Source organism: Phalacrocorax carbo, chromosome 6 (genome assembly GCF_963921805.1).
Source record: "Phalacrocorax carbo chromosome 6, bPhaCar2.1, whole genome shotgun sequence".
Lineage (NCBI taxonomy): Eukaryota > Metazoa > Chordata > Aves > Suliformes > Phalacrocoracidae > Phalacrocorax > Phalacrocorax carbo.
Window position 1 is genome coordinate 41,133,081 of NC_087518.1, and position 15,686 is coordinate 41,148,766.

At 53.7% G+C, this 15,686-nt stretch overlaps 1 protein-coding gene across 1 annotated transcript; it reads left to right on the top strand.

Annotated features, from left to right (window-relative positions):
• Nucleotides 1-2,768: 2,768 nt before the first annotated feature.
• SLC35D1 (solute carrier family 35 member D1) lies at nucleotides 2,769-15,139 on the top strand. The gene is made up of 12 exons (XM_064454876.1): nucleotides 2,769-2,996; nucleotides 3,579-3,612; nucleotides 3,693-3,779; nucleotides 4,099-4,166; nucleotides 4,650-4,721; nucleotides 5,518-5,586; nucleotides 5,902-6,004; nucleotides 6,525-6,617; nucleotides 9,926-9,993; nucleotides 10,313-10,391; nucleotides 11,298-11,380; nucleotides 12,248-15,139. The coding sequence occupies exons 1-12, from the start codon at nucleotides 2,794-2,796 to the stop codon at nucleotides 12,354-12,356; spliced, it is 1,068 nt and encodes a 355-aa protein (XP_064310946.1). The 5' UTR covers nucleotides 2,769-2,793; the 3' UTR covers nucleotides 12,357-15,139.
• Nucleotides 15,140-15,686: the final 547 nt, after the last annotated feature.

Sequence of the window (15,686 nt, forward strand, 5' to 3'; positions counted from 1 at the left end):
TTGCTATGTCCAGCCCTGGGCTGGGGTCAGTTACCCCCTCCCCTGCCAGCGCTTTCTCTTAACCGCCAACCTGCTCTGGTCACATCGAGCATTGGTGTCCCTTCTCCCCTGGCAGCACCCATGTTTTGGGGGGCACCTGCTAGCCCTGAATTCAAGCAGCCAAGGACATGCACAGGGAGCATGGGGGCTGCCTTGCTCCCGCTTCCGTTCTAGTGTCACTTTCCCAAGCGACACAGCCGCCCCCACAGAGGCGATTTCATCTCACAGAGACTTCCTTACCGGCTGCTGAGACCTGCCCTGCCCCAGCCTCCGCACCAGCCCGTCCGTCCGCCATGGCAACCGGCACTGGGGGCTGCCCCCACCTTTGTGCCCCACCAACCTTCCCTCTGCCCTTGTCCCCTGAGGATACCAGCTATGGATCCCGTTCCCCCTGCTCTGGGATGTGCCAGTTTGGCATGGGGGAGAAAGCTCTGGCTGAGCTGGTCACCAAATGAGATTAAGATTAAACTGGATTAATTTAATTTTTGTTATCTTTGGTGAGCTCGCTGCTGGCCAGGTACACTAAAATCACTGCTGTGAGTCAGAGGCTTAGTTTAGCAGGAAGGAAAGGTTGGGTCAGAATGGGCTTTGCTGCCAAAAGCAAATCACTTTTGTCATAGCCAGAGCTGTGCTTGGCGCAAGGGCCATGTGGGACACGGGACCATGGGGGATATGGCCGTCCCAGGCACGCGGTCCTGTGGCAGGCATCAGGCACAAATTCCCTTCTCGCCATGCCTGCATCACCGCAGCCACACTTTCTGCTGCCAACCAAACCCATTCACCCAGAGTGTCCAAATAGTTGACCCTAAAACCACCACGATGGCATTTGTGCCACGGCAGCTGCCGGGGGGACGGGGGGACTGCACCCATGGGGCCTTCCTTGTGCTCCCTCTGTGGGGTTCACAGGGGTTCCACATGTGCCAGCATGTCTGCAGCTCTCTGTCCATCTTCATGGGGTCGCTGGTGCTGCTGGGGGGACAGATGTGCTGGTGGGAGGGCAGGCCTGGGAATTGGGGCCGCTTGCGTCAGTCCTGCTGGCGCTGGTGTCTGGGCAGGATTAGGTTCCTCTCTGCTGTTGGAAGAGTAAATATCTCCAGGTCCAAGCCCACACTGCAGCTTGATAAGGATGGACAGGACTTAACACAGGAACAAGGAAGGTGATGCCAATAAGAAAGGATTTTTGATTGTGGTTTTTGGCCAGGCTAAAAGGACATCCTAGGTATGGGAAAGTTGCTCCCAGGCTTCAAAGTCGGTCTGTCATTGCCTCAGCTGAGTTTGAGCCATGCTGGGGAACAGCCCCTGCTCCTCCCATGACCCTTTGCTGGGTGTGGGGCAGCAGCAGGGACACAAATAGGCCACGGGGAAAAAAGGAAAGTTTGGCCAAAGAGTTTGTTTCTCCCCTGCAAGGGGGAAGGGTGAAGGTGAGGGTGCCGGGGTGAGTGGGGAGGTGTTGGGACAAGCTGCAGCTCACGCCTGTGGGGACACAATGCCCTGTTTCATGCCAGAGGCCGCAGGGGTTGGCTGTGCCCAGGCAGGTCTGGATGTGGCAGGGAGATAATTGGGGATAAAGCTCTCAAAAAGGGGATATTTCCTCTGCAAATAGCACCGCGGCCAAGGGCAACAGCCACCTTGCAGCTGCCTTACCTTTCCTGCCAGGAGCGATCCCAAAGTGCTGCGGCTGCCAAGCTGGGGCTCATCCCAAACCCTCCTGCACCCAGCCTGTGAGACCCCATGCCCACCCTCCATCTCCCCGCCGCCACCCACTTGGTGCAGCATGGCCCATGCTGGCTTTGTCCCCCCAGCCGTGTGCTGTCCCCGGCCCCCACCCCCCCGCCCTACCAGGGGGCTGCAGGACACAGACACCCCCGCAGCAGGCACCCCTGCATCTGCCCCGGTGGGGACCTGTGGTGCCCCGCCATGAGCCCCTGCCCCGGCGCAGCCACGGCCCCACAGCGGTTGGTGCTCCCTGAGGAAAGCCGCCATTCCAGGCAGGAACTGGCTCCTCGGCTGCGAGCGGGACGTGCGGGTGGTGGAAAGCAGATACCACAGCAGTGACTACTCTAGGTGTATGGGTTAGTTCTTGTCTTCCCGCAAAATCCTGAACAGTGCTGTTTTTTCTGATGTAACCTACAGGGTGGTGTTGGTTTTTTTTCAAGCTACCTTATTTTGGGGGTTTTCCACTCGGCAGAACATGGCCCAGAGGGGAAGATTTAACCTCTGAAAGGTAAAGGCCTGGTGCCAAAATCCTGCGTGCGGGGTAACCCAAGGGGAACCCACTGCAGGGTGCTGGGCTCCCGCGCCCAGCCGCGCTGGTGGCGCCAGGGCCAGCGCGGGTCTGCACCCCCGGCCGCGCTCCCTGCCCTGCTGCTGCTGCGGGAGGGAGGGAGGGCACCCCCCGTGCCCCCCGCCCAGGAAAGGGCGCGTGCTGCAGCGGGTTTGGAGTACGTGTCCCCTTGTCCCTGCGGTGACACCCGCCCGGTTCTACGCCCCGGTGCCCTCCCCACGCAATGGCCATCCAAGCCTTCTCCCCGTCCGGTGCCCCCCAGTGCCGCCCCCCCGCCCCGGGCCCCTGGGCGATGCCGCTGCACAACACCCCCCCCCCCACGGCCTCGCCCATGCCCCCCGCCCCGCCTTCGCGCCGTGCAACGCCCCCCGCGCCAGACCCCTCCGCGCTGCCCCCTCCCCCCGCGCCCGCCCGCGCCGCGCGGCCCCGCAGGCCCCGCCCCGGCCCGCCCCCGGCCCGCCCCCGCAGCCATGTCGTTGTCGGCGGCGCGCAGACGCCCGGCGGCCCGGGCCGAGGGGGGAGCCCCCGCGGGAGCCCCCGCGCCCGGCGATGCGGAGCGGGGCATGGCGGCGCCGGGCCTCACGCTCTGCCTCAAGCTGCTGGCGGCGGCCTTCTACGGGCTCAGCTCCTTCCTCATCGTCGTCGTCAACAAGAGCGTCCTCACCACCTACGGGTACGGCCTGCGCCCGGGGCCTTTGCATCCTGAGCGTCACCCCCCTCCTGGGGGCTCTCCGCGTGGCGGGCACCCAGCGTGCGCCCCTCCGCCTTGCGAGACCCCCGTGCAGCCCTCCCTTGAGTGTCCTGTGCCAGCGGGCACCCCGTGCATGCACCCCCCCCTCCTCCCCCCGTCTGTGCGTGCACCCCCATCCTTGGGTGCTGTGCACCAGCCAAGCATCCCCCTGCGCCCCCCATCCTTGAGTGCTGTGCACCCCTATGCATGCCTCCCCTGCTATGGGGTCCTTTGCACCCCTTGGCACCCCCTGCATGCACCTCTCTGCTGTGGGGCTGGGGCCCCCATGCATGCCCCTCTTTTATCTGTCGGGAGCTCATTGTACTGCCAGCCCCCCGTGAGTGCCGCCTTCTTCCCATGGGGACCCCCTGCACGGCTGGGCAGTGTTCCCCATGACTATGGGCTCTGCAGATTTGGGTGCTGGGGGCTGCTGCTATCCTGCTCCCCATGCACACAACGGGGGTGTATGGCTGCTGGGCCCCCCCAGTGTGCGTACCCCCACTGATGTCTGCTCTCTGCCTGCAGGTTCCCCTCCTCGCTGTGTGTGGGGCTGGGCCAGGTGAGTGGGGTGCCCTCTGTCCTATCCCCTCCTGACCCCCCATGTGGGGGGCTGTTGGGCTGACCCCAGCTCTCTTGCAGATGCTGGCGACGGTGGCGGTGCTCTGGGCGGGCAAGGCACTGCGGGTAGTCAAGTTCCCTGACCTCGACAGGCATGTCCCCCGGCGGGTAAGCCCCCTCCCTGGGCACATCTCTTCCACTCCAAGGCTGGGCGGTGGTCTCTGCCCCAGCCGCTTGCCTGCGGTGGGCGCCATGGGCTTTTCGGGAGCGGGATGCCTGTGCTCCTTGCCCTGGCAGCAGTGAGCTGCACGGGAGCCTGTGGCCGTGGAGCAGCTCCTGGCTGAGGAGCTGGGACACGTGTGTGTCAACATTTCCATTGTGTGTGGAAATAATTTCATATATATTATAAAATGAAGGTGCTGCTGGGATGCTCTCTGTCTTTCTCTGGTCGCTCACGCAGTGTGTTATCCTTCTTAAAATTTTCTAGACGTTTCCTCTACCTCTTCTGTATTTTGGGAACCAGATCACAGGACTGTTCAGCACAAAGAAACTGAAGTATGGATGGCTTTTCTCTACTGGGGTGGTGTACAACGGGGTCCTTGGGGGGGAGTCTGGTCTTCGCAGCCAGGCCCTAAGGTTTTGCAGGGGTGTGGGTGACTGGAGCAGGAGTTGCTCAGGGCAATATGGTTCATCCTCTGCCCACACTAAAATGAGCCATGTGCATGTTTTTGAATGCTTTTCACCAGCCAGTGGGTAGGGAGAGACGCAGGTCTGGCCCTCGCCCACTGTAAGTGAGGGTCTGGGGCTGTCCGTGGGGTCCCCCACCCTGACTAGGTCTGACATAAGCGATACCTTCGCTTTGGGTGTGGGAGTAATGGAGTTTCCATAAGGAAACTGGCGGGCTTACCGATGGCTCTGTTCTCTGGAGCCGTTATCCCGGCGCCTGCTCGGGGCATTGCTCTGGTAGTGGCTGCAGAGCTGCGTTTCGGCAGTGCCGGTGGGGAAGCCCTTTCACCCTGCTAAACCTTCCTCTTGCAGCCTGCCGATGTTCACTGTCCTGCGAAGGTTTTCCATCCTGTTTACAATGTTTGCCGAAGGATTCTTGCTCAAGTGAGTCTTCCCAGCCCCTTCTACCGGTTAGAGTTACAGAAGTCTGAAGGTGTTGGAATGACGTGCAGCGTGTCAGTGAGCTTTTGTGTGTCAGAGATCTGTGTGGTCAGGAGTTTTGGCTCTAAGCTGTGTTTTAGGAACGAGGGTGGGCGGAGGAAGTGGATACAGAGAGCAGCAGTGTGTTACTTGTCTTGATCTGCACAGCCCTTTTCCCCGCTGCCTCTCTGCATGCCTGGAGGGAGCTGGGCGAGATGAGGTGTGACGTGTAGCTGCCAGGTGGGTAGGGGAAGATGGATGTGCTCTGTCTTTGCTTGCAGCAGCCTGGCTGTGCAGTGCAGTTTTGGAAGCAGAGGGTGTTATGCCCATCTGCCCCTGCTAACAGCTCTCCTCCTTGCGAGGGCTTGCAGAGGCCCCAAAATTGCTCATGCTGTGTGCTGACAGCCCCCTTGCCGGGGCCATCACTGGGGTGCTGAGCTGGTCCTATCCCCAACGCCGTGCCGCATGCCCTGTGCCCAGATGAACCCTTTGCTGCAGTAAGCAGAATTGTAGTGCCCCATAAACTTGCAAGTTGGTTTTTTTCCTTTTTTTTTTTTTAAAATCACAGAGATACCTGTCTAAAACTTTCTTGCTTTTACTTGCTGCCTTTGCATGGGTTGGTTTGCTTGGGGTTTTCTTGCTCCCCCTCTGTATGTGCTGGGAGGAAAGGCTTCTCTTTGCTGTTCTCCAAAGTGCTTGGAATACTTCAGTGAAGATTTGGCTGTGAAAGACGGTGGTGTCCTCCTGCATTTCTTTTCAGGAAGAAGTTTTCTTGGAGCATTCAGATGACAGTATTCGCTATGATCATTGGTGCGTTCGTAGCTGCTAGGTGAGCTCCTGGTTTGCTGCCCCCTCTCTTCCGCCTCTGAAGGCTCCCTGCATGGGCCAGCCAGCAAAGCTAAGGTGAATCAAGCACCATGGTATGTGCCAAGAAGAGAAACAGTAAATGCTGACTTTTTTTTTTTTTACCCTCAGACATGCTCCCTGGTAGGAAAGAATGTTTTACTGACGCAAATCCCAGTCCCTCTTTGCATGATTAACTTTTTCTGACAACTTACTGGCGAAACAGAAAGTGGAAGAAATCTTGCAAGTGATGCACTCTGCACAGCTTAAAGCTTTAACTTATGGTTTTTTCCCTTCCCAGTGCTGACTTGGCATTCGATCTGGAAGGATATATTTTTATCCTTATTAACGATGCCTTAACAGCTGCAAATGGTGCCTATGTGAAACAGAAGCTGGATTCAAAGGTAGGCTGACCTTTGGCTTCGTTCTGGACACTGCAGGGTTGCGCTTGGTTTGGCAGCCGCTTGCATCTCAGGGGGCAAAGAGGGGAGCCTCACCCGGTGCTACCTGAGCCCTCTCCCAAAATCTCCTGTCCAGAAGGTTTGGCAGTACTGCTGTGCTGCTCTTGGTGCCAGTGTTGCCGAACGGCGCCGGCTGGAGCCTTGCCCCTTCGCTAGTTATGACCGCAGTGCCTTGCGGCAGCAAAGAAATGGCATTTTGATTGATGGTGGCCATAAAGCCTGTTGCAAGTTCATCACCCAAGTTTTTCATATATTTATATAAATAAATTAAGAAAATACATACAAACGTGTATATATATTTAAAAAAAAAACCACCCCAAACCAAACAAACCTTCGTCTCTCCTCTCTCTGAGAATCCCACTTGGATTTAGCTCACAAGATCCAGTCTTCAGTTGCAATATGAATAAGGTTTTATGTTCTTGTTTGGAACCAATTTAAATATACAGATGTTTCTTATTTCTAGGAGCTGGGAAAATACGGTCTGCTATATTACAATGCACTGTTTATGATCCTTCCCACCTTAACCATTGCCTACTTCACCGGAGATGCGCAAAAGGTAGGATTCCTGTCCCTAAAAGCAAAATCTTTAGTGGCACAACACCTTATGGGCAAAATGGGTTGCTTAGAAGAACGTTTTACAGTTTGTTATAATGCACTTTTCTCTAACTTAGCCTTCTTACATAAAATGGGAAATACTCAAATTATGCAACTGCAAAGTAGTTCATTATCCCCAGTGCGCAAATAAGTACTGCGTAGCTTCTGAGGGAAGAGGCTGGGGCAAAGGATGGTTTGAGGCTGGGTTTTGGGGTGGGGAGGGAAGCTGCATAAGGAGAAAGTAACTCTAAGTCTTACGTTGGATTTCAAATCCAGAGTTGCTCCATTCAAGCGTTTTTGTAACGGGGAAGTGCGAGAGCAGTAGGGAAACCAAATATTATTTAAAAGAAAGAAGTTGGTATTTTTAGAATAAATGGGCTTCTTCAAACTTCTTTCCATCCTTCCCTCTTACTAGGGTGGTTATTATGTTGAATTGCTCTGGAGTTTGGTTTGCCCATGCTGCCCTAACAGGGCACAAGCTGATTTACATACAGCTCCATATACTTGAAATTTGTATTATTGTTATGTATTATTATTATGCTCACTTATGTGCAGCTATACTTGGTTGGCTCTTCTAAGCAAGAGCACTCGCTTTTCATGCCTGCACCCCTCTCCATGGGCAGGGAGGGCAAATGCTGAAGGCTGGAGGTGTTGCCCACCCAGGCTCCTGTGGGTGACTGCTGTGGCTGCGGGTGTCCCCTGCAGACAACCCTGTCTGCCCTTGCCCCTCCAAGCCATACCTGGGCAGGCAGAGCCTGGTGGCCTTTTTTTCTTATTAGGAGCTCAGTGCCCTGATGATGAGCCCCGGTAAGCAGTTGCTAAGATAATGAGCTGCGATTAGTGAGGAGAAGTGGTTGCACTGGGTGAAGGTAGCTCAGGCCCTGCCCTTCATAACGGGCGATGCAGTGGGATATATTTTGGGATAAAGTGCTCATTTATAAGCAGGAGTTGGTGGACAGGGAGCAAAATGTTGCTCTGTGCTGCACTGTGCAGCCTCTGTTCAGCCTGTGCAGAAATGGCCTCTTTCTTTTTTTTCTCCTTCCCTTTTTTCCCTTGAATAAACTCTTTTTTTCCCTGGCCGAGCTCCTGGCAGCCAGAGGCAAACAAAGATACACTCTGTTGGGGATGCTGCCAGGAAACTCCACGTTTGCAGCCTGATGAAAAACCCTCTTGTGAAGGGTGTGCAGCTGAACGTGTCTCACACAGGGACGGCTGGGGGCAGAGCTGTGATGGGGAGCTGCATCATCGTGGGGGGCCGTGCTGGGGAGAGGGGGAGGGATTGCACAGGAAAGCCTCCCCCCATGCTCATGCATGTGGATGTGTTAAATCTTGTAGTTCACTAACAAGCATTAAAGGTAATGGTGTCTTGTCATGCCACGCTTTGAGAGGCAGAAATGGGCATGCTGATGGTGGCGAGCAAAGCCCTGGAAATAATTCCTGGGGATGAAGGGGATGGACTGCCTGCAGGCAGGTCTTCCCAAGGCTGGCATTTTGTGTCCCTGTTGGAAAGCACTGTCCCAGCTGCGTGGCAGGATCCCCATGTGCTTGGCAGCCCTTCTCTCCCCTGTGCCAGTCCCTGCCCCACTGGGAGGGGGAGGTAGGGAGGACCAGCCATTGCCCTGCTCTGCCCTCACTTCCTCAGGGCATCACAGACTGGCTGAGTTTGGCTGGGACCTCAGTGCTCATCTGGTCCCCTGGAGCAGGGGGCCCAGGACCATGTCCAGGTGGGTTCTGGGTATCTCCATGGATGGAGACTCCACCACCTCCCTGGGCAACCTGTGCCAGTGCTCAGTCACCCTCACAGTGGAAAAAGTGTTTCCTGGTGTTCAGAGGGACCCTCCTGTGTGTCATTTTGTGTCTGTGGCCTCTGGTCATGTCCGTGGGCACCACTGGGAAGCGCCTGGCTCTGTCCTCTCTGCACCTGCCCTGCAGGTGTTTATACACATGGGTGAGATCCCCTGAGCCTGCTCTGCTCCAGGCTGAGCACTCCCAGCTCTCCCAGCCTCTCCTCATAGGAGAGATGCTCCAGTCCCTTCATCTTGGTGGCCCTTTACTGGACTCTTGCCAGTGTGTCCTTGGCTCCCTTGTACTGGGAAGCCCAGCACTGGACCCAGCACTCCAGGGTGGCCTTATCAACACTGAGCAGAGGGTAAGGAACCCCTCCCTCATCCTGCTGGCAGCACTCTGTCCAGTGCAGCCCAGGACACTGTTCCCCTTGGCAGCAAGGGCACATTGCTGGCTCCTGATCAACCTGGTGTCCACCAGGACCCTGCAGAGCTGCCTCTGAACTGGGTGGCCCCAGCATGTCCTGGTGCTTGGGGCTGTCCCTCCCCAGGGACAGGATTTCACACTTCACTTCCCTTGTTTAGCTGCGCGATGTTCCTTCTGACTTGTGTCCCCAGCCTGGCTGGCAGCACCCCCCTCTGGCCTCCCTCCCTCTCTGTCCCCATTCCAAACCATCTCCTGGTGCTGAAACTTTGTTCTCATAGTCATCCCCAGACCTGCAGCTGGCAAAAACATGGGTTTGGCTACATGGAGTGTAACTTTAAATTAAAAAAAAAAAAGGAACAAAAAAACCCACAAAACAAACAAAAAAACTAACAAAAAAAAAAAGTCCAAACCCCAATAAAAAAAGCCCTACCATGAAATCCAGACTTCCTTTACCCATTTCGTCAGCACCATCCCTATACATTAAATTCCCTTGGGACGTGATGCCTTAATTGTTGCAGTTTGTTCTGCTAATCCTGGTGCCTGGTAAAGGCTCTTCTGAGCTTCCCACCAGAACTTACTAAATCTATATATGAACTTTTCATGTCCTTTTCAGATGTCAGAAGCTAGGAGAGCTGTCGCTGTGGGTGGCAGTGGCAGGGCTCTCATTGGGGTTGCCTCAGCAAGCCCTGATGCTGCCAGTTCCTTAGATGCACAAAATGTGGGTGACTGCAGCTGTTGCACAGGGTGCTCAGGAGGGTGATTTTGGACAAAGGCTGGCTGGGAAATGTCTTTCCTGGTTTCCCCTGCTGGTATGACTGTTATTTACTGTTTTTTCTAGGAGGGGTGTGCTGGGTGCTGGCTTGGGCTGGGAGGCAATGCTGCTGTGGGCAGCCAGCCCTTCCACAGCCCCAGAATGTCACGCTGGGCTGGTCTGTGTTTTGGTTTGGTTTATTTTTCCCTGTTGTGACGTGAAAACTGATGTCAGAGGTTTGTTGCTCGCCTTGCTGTGAATTACTGCGTGTCTTCTTCCTCTAAGGGTAGGGGTGTGTTTTCTTGCAGGCGATGGAGTACCAAGGCTGGGCAGACACAGTCTTCATCATGCAGTTTACGCTGTCGTGTGTAATGGGGTAAGCATGTACACTGCCCCAGCGGGTGCTGCCTGCCTCCGAGGGCTGGGGTGCAGCTGTGAGCCAGCAGCTGGTTGGGGGTTCTGAGCTGTTCCGGTTTAAAAAAATACCTACTCTATATAAATGTTTAGTCCTGATAAGGACACCATTTCTGAGAGCTATGGCAGGTGGAAATTACTTCTTACCCTACTTCAGCACAGGTTTAGCCAAAAAACTAGTGGTACAAATACATCTCTAGAAAGGAGGGGGAGAGATGCAGAGATGAATGGCAATGCCTGAAGCATGTCCTGGAGCCTGATGTCAGCTCATCCTCTTGCAGGTTTATTTTGATGTACTCCACGGTTCTTTGCACTCAGTATAATTCTGCCCTTACAACTACAATAGTTGGCTGCATTAAGGTAAGTGGTTTCTCTGTTCCCAGGGCCGCCGTCAGGCGAGCGTTGCAGTAATTGTTGCTTGGGGCTTGTATTAAACAGCTGCTTTAACTGTTGGCACAGGGGCTCGTGGAGCACGTGGGATATGCCTGGCAGCGTGGCTCTCCAAGGCCGTGGCTTGAGTCAGTCTGCACCTCCCTGCTACCTGCCTGGGAGGTGTGGCAGGGTGCTGCCTGCCTGCAGGAGTTATTCCGGGAAAAGCCATGAACAGCCTTGGGGCATCCACAGCCTCCCTGCGCCCACTTTGTGCCACTCCAACACTGCGTATCCCCTGGCTCTGCCCACACAGGCAGTGGTGTCTGCTTAGCAGGAGCATGGGAAGGGCTGGATGGAGGCTCTGGGGCTTTTGCTGTGTGCTGCATAGAGGGGAGGATGGCTCCAATGGGATTATTTTTTTAAATTTATTATTTTTTTGCTGCTCTCTGGAGTAGAGAGCTACTCCGTGTGTGTTTGTATGGCAGTCACAGTAAGCAGCCATGCGTGGTGCTGGCTGTGATCAGTGAATTTATCTTCCCCAGGGCTAATGACATGCAAAATGCCCAGAACAGCCATGATCCTCTGGGTCACCTTGGCCCAACGAGCCTGTTGCAAAAATAGATGGACACTCCTGTGTGTTTTTCTGCCTTTAGTGCCTGAGATAAGGGAGAGCATCGCAGCCCAGCAGCAGTGATCAAAGCCTCCATTCAGGAGTGTTTCTCAGCAACTCTAAAACCAACCGCTTTGGATCCAGTATTATCACCGCTTGCCTATTTCACACTATCTGTGCCTGGGGTTTCCCATCTCCATGTTGCTTTAATGCATAGAGCATACACTTGCTTTGGGCTATATAGAAACTTACGCTCTTGTTGCTAAAATCTCGTTCCTTTGCAGAATATTTTAATAACCTATATTGGGATGTTTTTTGGAGGAGACTATATTTTTACATGGACGAACTTCATTGGTTTAAATATCAGGTAAGAACATCGGGCATTTGCAGGTTTTATTTATGATTTGCAAGCAAAAATTGCTGTGAAACTGAAATGGTTTGACTGGGTCAACACTCCTTGCAACAAAAACCCCTATGGATTTGCACGTGCGCTGCAGCAGAGGAGCCAGCGTGGTGCTGACCCACATCTCGCAGCCCGGGGCGAGCCCTGTGCTGCTGGCAGTACTGCTTGGTCCCTGCTTACAGCTCAGGCTGTGGGGAGCTCCCAGACAGACTCAGGTTGTTTTAAAGCCAGGTAGAATGCACAAGCATATTTTAGCAGCGAATTTAAGTTGTTCTTAGGGTTGCATATCCAAATTGTGTAACTAAGGTGTCCTGTTTCACCTGGTATTTTAGTGCAGCTTTTGGAAGAGTCTCCTTTTCTTGTCTGGGGTCTATTTCTGCATTGTGAAAAGTCTCCTTCTTGTCCCCGTCCCTCAGCAGGGTTCCTTCAGTGATAGAGCAGATCCAGCACTAGGCTAGGGACTTAGTAAGATAAGTAAGCCTAGCTTACTAAGTTAGTAAGCATTTGGGTACAAATTAAACAAAATATCTGATCTTAGGAGGAAAATGGAGAATTTTCTTGCAAATTGGTGCTTGCAGCAGATCCTGGACCATTGGTATACCCGTGTTTTTGACTTTTCTTTGGCAACTGGTGTTTGTGGCTGCCCAGGGCATGTTTATATAACTAATAAATGTACTGGTGTAAAAGGCAGCATCTCCTCCAGGCTGCTGGTGGCAGGTTTGTGTTGTGCAGTGCAGGGGGGAGCCAGCCATGAGCGTGCAGTGAGCGCACTGTCGCTTCTGTGGCTCTGAGCTGGGACGTCTCATTCTCGTACCCGACCCTGTTTTGCAGTATTGCTGGAAGCCTGGTGTATTCCTACATCACTTTCACGGAGGAGCAAATGAGCAAGCAGTCCGAAGCTGGCATCAAGATGGATATTAAAGGAAAAAGCTCTGTGTGACCAGGGAAAGGCTTTTTTTGGAAGCAACCTATATCTCTTCAGCTGATCACGTGCAGAATGTGGGAAGGAATACAGCACATCTGCCATGGAGTAACAGTGATGTTCTTAATTTGCACAATCTAGATTGCTGCCTTTGCAACTTATCAGGAAGATAACTGACTGCACCGTGAAGAATACATCTAATTAAGGCTGATCGTCAGGAATTAATGGGTTTCTAATCATGCTGAGATTTGGCGGTAGAGATTGGCACAAGCAGCGCGCACATTTGAATGGCGGAGGACTGTGTCTGTTCTGAGGGCCGTACCCTGAGCATCCTTGGCTGTGTCTTGTCTTGGTGCAGCTATCACCCAGCAGTGGGTGCAGCAGTGGGTGCAGCTGGGGATGGGTGCAGGGGCTGGCTCTGCCCTGTGACCCCCCCCAGCCTGGTCTCTCTGACCAGGCAGCATATGCTGGTGCTGCAGGAAGGTGAGACCATGGTACCCAGCATGGATCTGGCCCCAAGGGGCAGGTGAACCCCTTCTCTCCCCAGGGGAGAAGAGCATAGGGAGGGGAGCTGCGGTGTTGCGCCCCACACAAGGCAAGCGCTGGTGTTCCCCCAGCAAAGCCTCTTCTGCAGGATGCTCCTGGTTTGGGCCAAAACGGCTATTTTGAATGCTCAGTGCTCTCTGAACTTATATTTGTTAGTTGTTCTTTGGGTTGTTTTTTTTTGTTCTGTTAACCCACTTTTAAAGCTGGGTTTACCCTCCTTGGTTTCCAAAAGCCCTGCAAACATTCACCCCTTTCTTTCCTGCCCAAGGTTGCTTTTATGAGGTTCAGGGACATTCCCGACAGGAAGGTTTTACCTGCCACCGGTGAGCTCTGCAGGGCCAGCAGCCTCCCTCAAACCACCCTGGGGTCAGAAACCTTTGGATTTGGGAAAGCTGCTGGCTGTGCTGGGGCTGGCCTCAGTGCAGGGACCCTCACAGGGCACTTTGGATCCAACAGGGAGTAACTGCAGGGTTTGCAGGAGAGCTGACGTCGTCCCACCTGGCACACAGAGCCTCCTTCCATCTGGAAGATCTGCTGCAAAGCGAAGGCTGCCGCTTCTGCCCCTACAATCCCCTTCCCACCCCTCAGCACCGTGCATGTGCCTGGAAGAGGCACAGGGACTTGAATCGTGTTGTTCTGGCAAGTCAATGGGAAGCTTGCAGGGCTGGGGGGGTGGGTGGCCCTGCAGGTGCTGCTGCTCGTCCCTGCAGCACCGAGCACGTGTGGCCCCTGCCCAAACTGCAGCACCCGCACTTCAGCATTGGCTAAGCCCTGTCCCGCAGTCTGTTTTTTGATGTAGGAAGTCATCTTTGGTTTGTGACCCATTAAAAGAAGGGGATTTTTAATATATCAGGCAGTTTTAACTGATTTTTTTATTTTAAAGGTTGTGTGACAGCACTTCTTTCTAGGTCTGTCCCTGGGTTGTCTTTTGGTTTAAAAAGAATTGTTTATAATTTTGGTTAAAAAAAATTTTTGGTAAAACTATATATTTATGAGGTTTGGGGTTTTTTTTTGTATACATGGCTTTGGTAACCAGGAAAAAGAGCTTGTGTAGACAATATCATTTGTTTCTGGAAGATATTTGCTAAAAATGTAACTGCTGTTTGGTGAAGCTGCATTTATTGGAGTGCTTAACATTGACGTTTTTATATGTGACTGAGAATTTCTGTAATGGTAGTAAAGGTGTGGAGCGCGTTTGCTGGCCACTGCACTGCCACCTGCTCCAAAATCCCATCCCTGGAGTTGTTCTGGCCAGGCATGCCAGAGCGGCTCAGTGCCAGAGCTGGGGCCTTCCCTTCCCTCTGGGGGACTCCCTTTTGGGGGCAGCAGGATGGGGAGTGGGGGGACTGGTGTGGTTACTGTATTTATAAGGCCCGTGGCAGCACAGAGGGCTGAGCCGGTGTGTCCCGGAGCAAGGAGCAGCCCTTCAGAGGGGCTCCCCCCAGTAGTTCAGAATCAGAGAAAGCAAAAAAATTCCCTGACCCCTTCTATTGCTTCCTAAATTTCAGTAAAGCCTTGGATTTGCAACAGCTGCAGAGGGTTTTGTTTTGGGGTTTGGGTTTCTTTTTTTTTTGGGGGGTGGGGGCGTGGAACATGATAAATGCTTCCTGCTGTGCGGAAGACCCAGAGCTACTCCCACATCAGCTCCAGGCTCAATTACTGGTTCCCAGCAGCCGGGCAGTGCTGAGGCCGGCAGCAACGGCCGCGCCCCACCGCGCCCCACCATGCCTGCGCCCTGCGGCGGGTGCTCTGCCGGTGCCGTACGGGCCCACACCCCGGCCTGCAGCCAGGCCTGTGCCTTCGTCTCACTTGCGTGACCAGAAATATTTGCAAATCACTTTTTGCCACGGTTGCTTGTAACTTCGCTGTGCTGAGGCGGTCTGTTGAAAGTTTTGATTTTTATTTTTGAATCTACTGGTTAGATTTATTGTCCAAATGGTAAAATATTTTTTAAAGCTTATCTTGTTTGTAACTGTGCACACTTCAGTGCCAGGGTCTGGATGCTATTGTATACACTGGGAAAGCGAACAGAGGTCCTAAAACAGTATTTTCTATGCTATTAATCAACTAAAATTTTTTCTATGTAGAATCTATTTACAAAGTGACCATTTTAGTGATTAAAAGGTCGCTCTTTTAATTTGAATGTATGGCAGGCTTTATATATAAGTAAGTCAGTGACGACAGCAAAGAAAAGGATTTTACGTGCCTATGTATTTTTGTACTGGCTTCAAATAAACCAATGCCCTTCCCTCCTACCCTGCCTGCTCTTGCCTTCGGCCAGGAGCTGGCCCCGGTGCCCCTGTAGCAGTGAGAAAAGGCTGGAGACTATGAAGCTGCTGAGGGCCCCCCCCCCCAGCACCCCAGTTGGGGTGTCTTTGTTGTGCCTTCTGGTCTGTGTGGAAGAAGGGGGAGGTGATGGAGGTCTCCTGGGTTTTCAGCTTTAACTATTCTTTGAGGATGGGAAGAGAAAAAGTATGGGGGGGGGGGTGACCTAAAAACCCACCAATCAAACCCCTAGTGCCGCACTCAAGCCAGTCCCTTTCCTTCTCCCCAGCTAGCCTAAGTTGATGCCTTTCATGGGGATAGAGCAGGCCAAGAGGTGCTTAATGCTCCCATTCAAAAAAACGCCGCTGGTGCTCTGACTGTGCCCAAGGTAACTGCAGAAAAAGCCCACGCTGGGCCCGGTTGGCGAACACAGTGCGTAGGGCGAGCCGGTGTGCCCGGGGCGGGAATGAGAGCAACGCCTTTTGCTCCTGGCCGTCCCAGAGGCAGCACTAGCGCGCCCACTGCAGCAGGCACTGC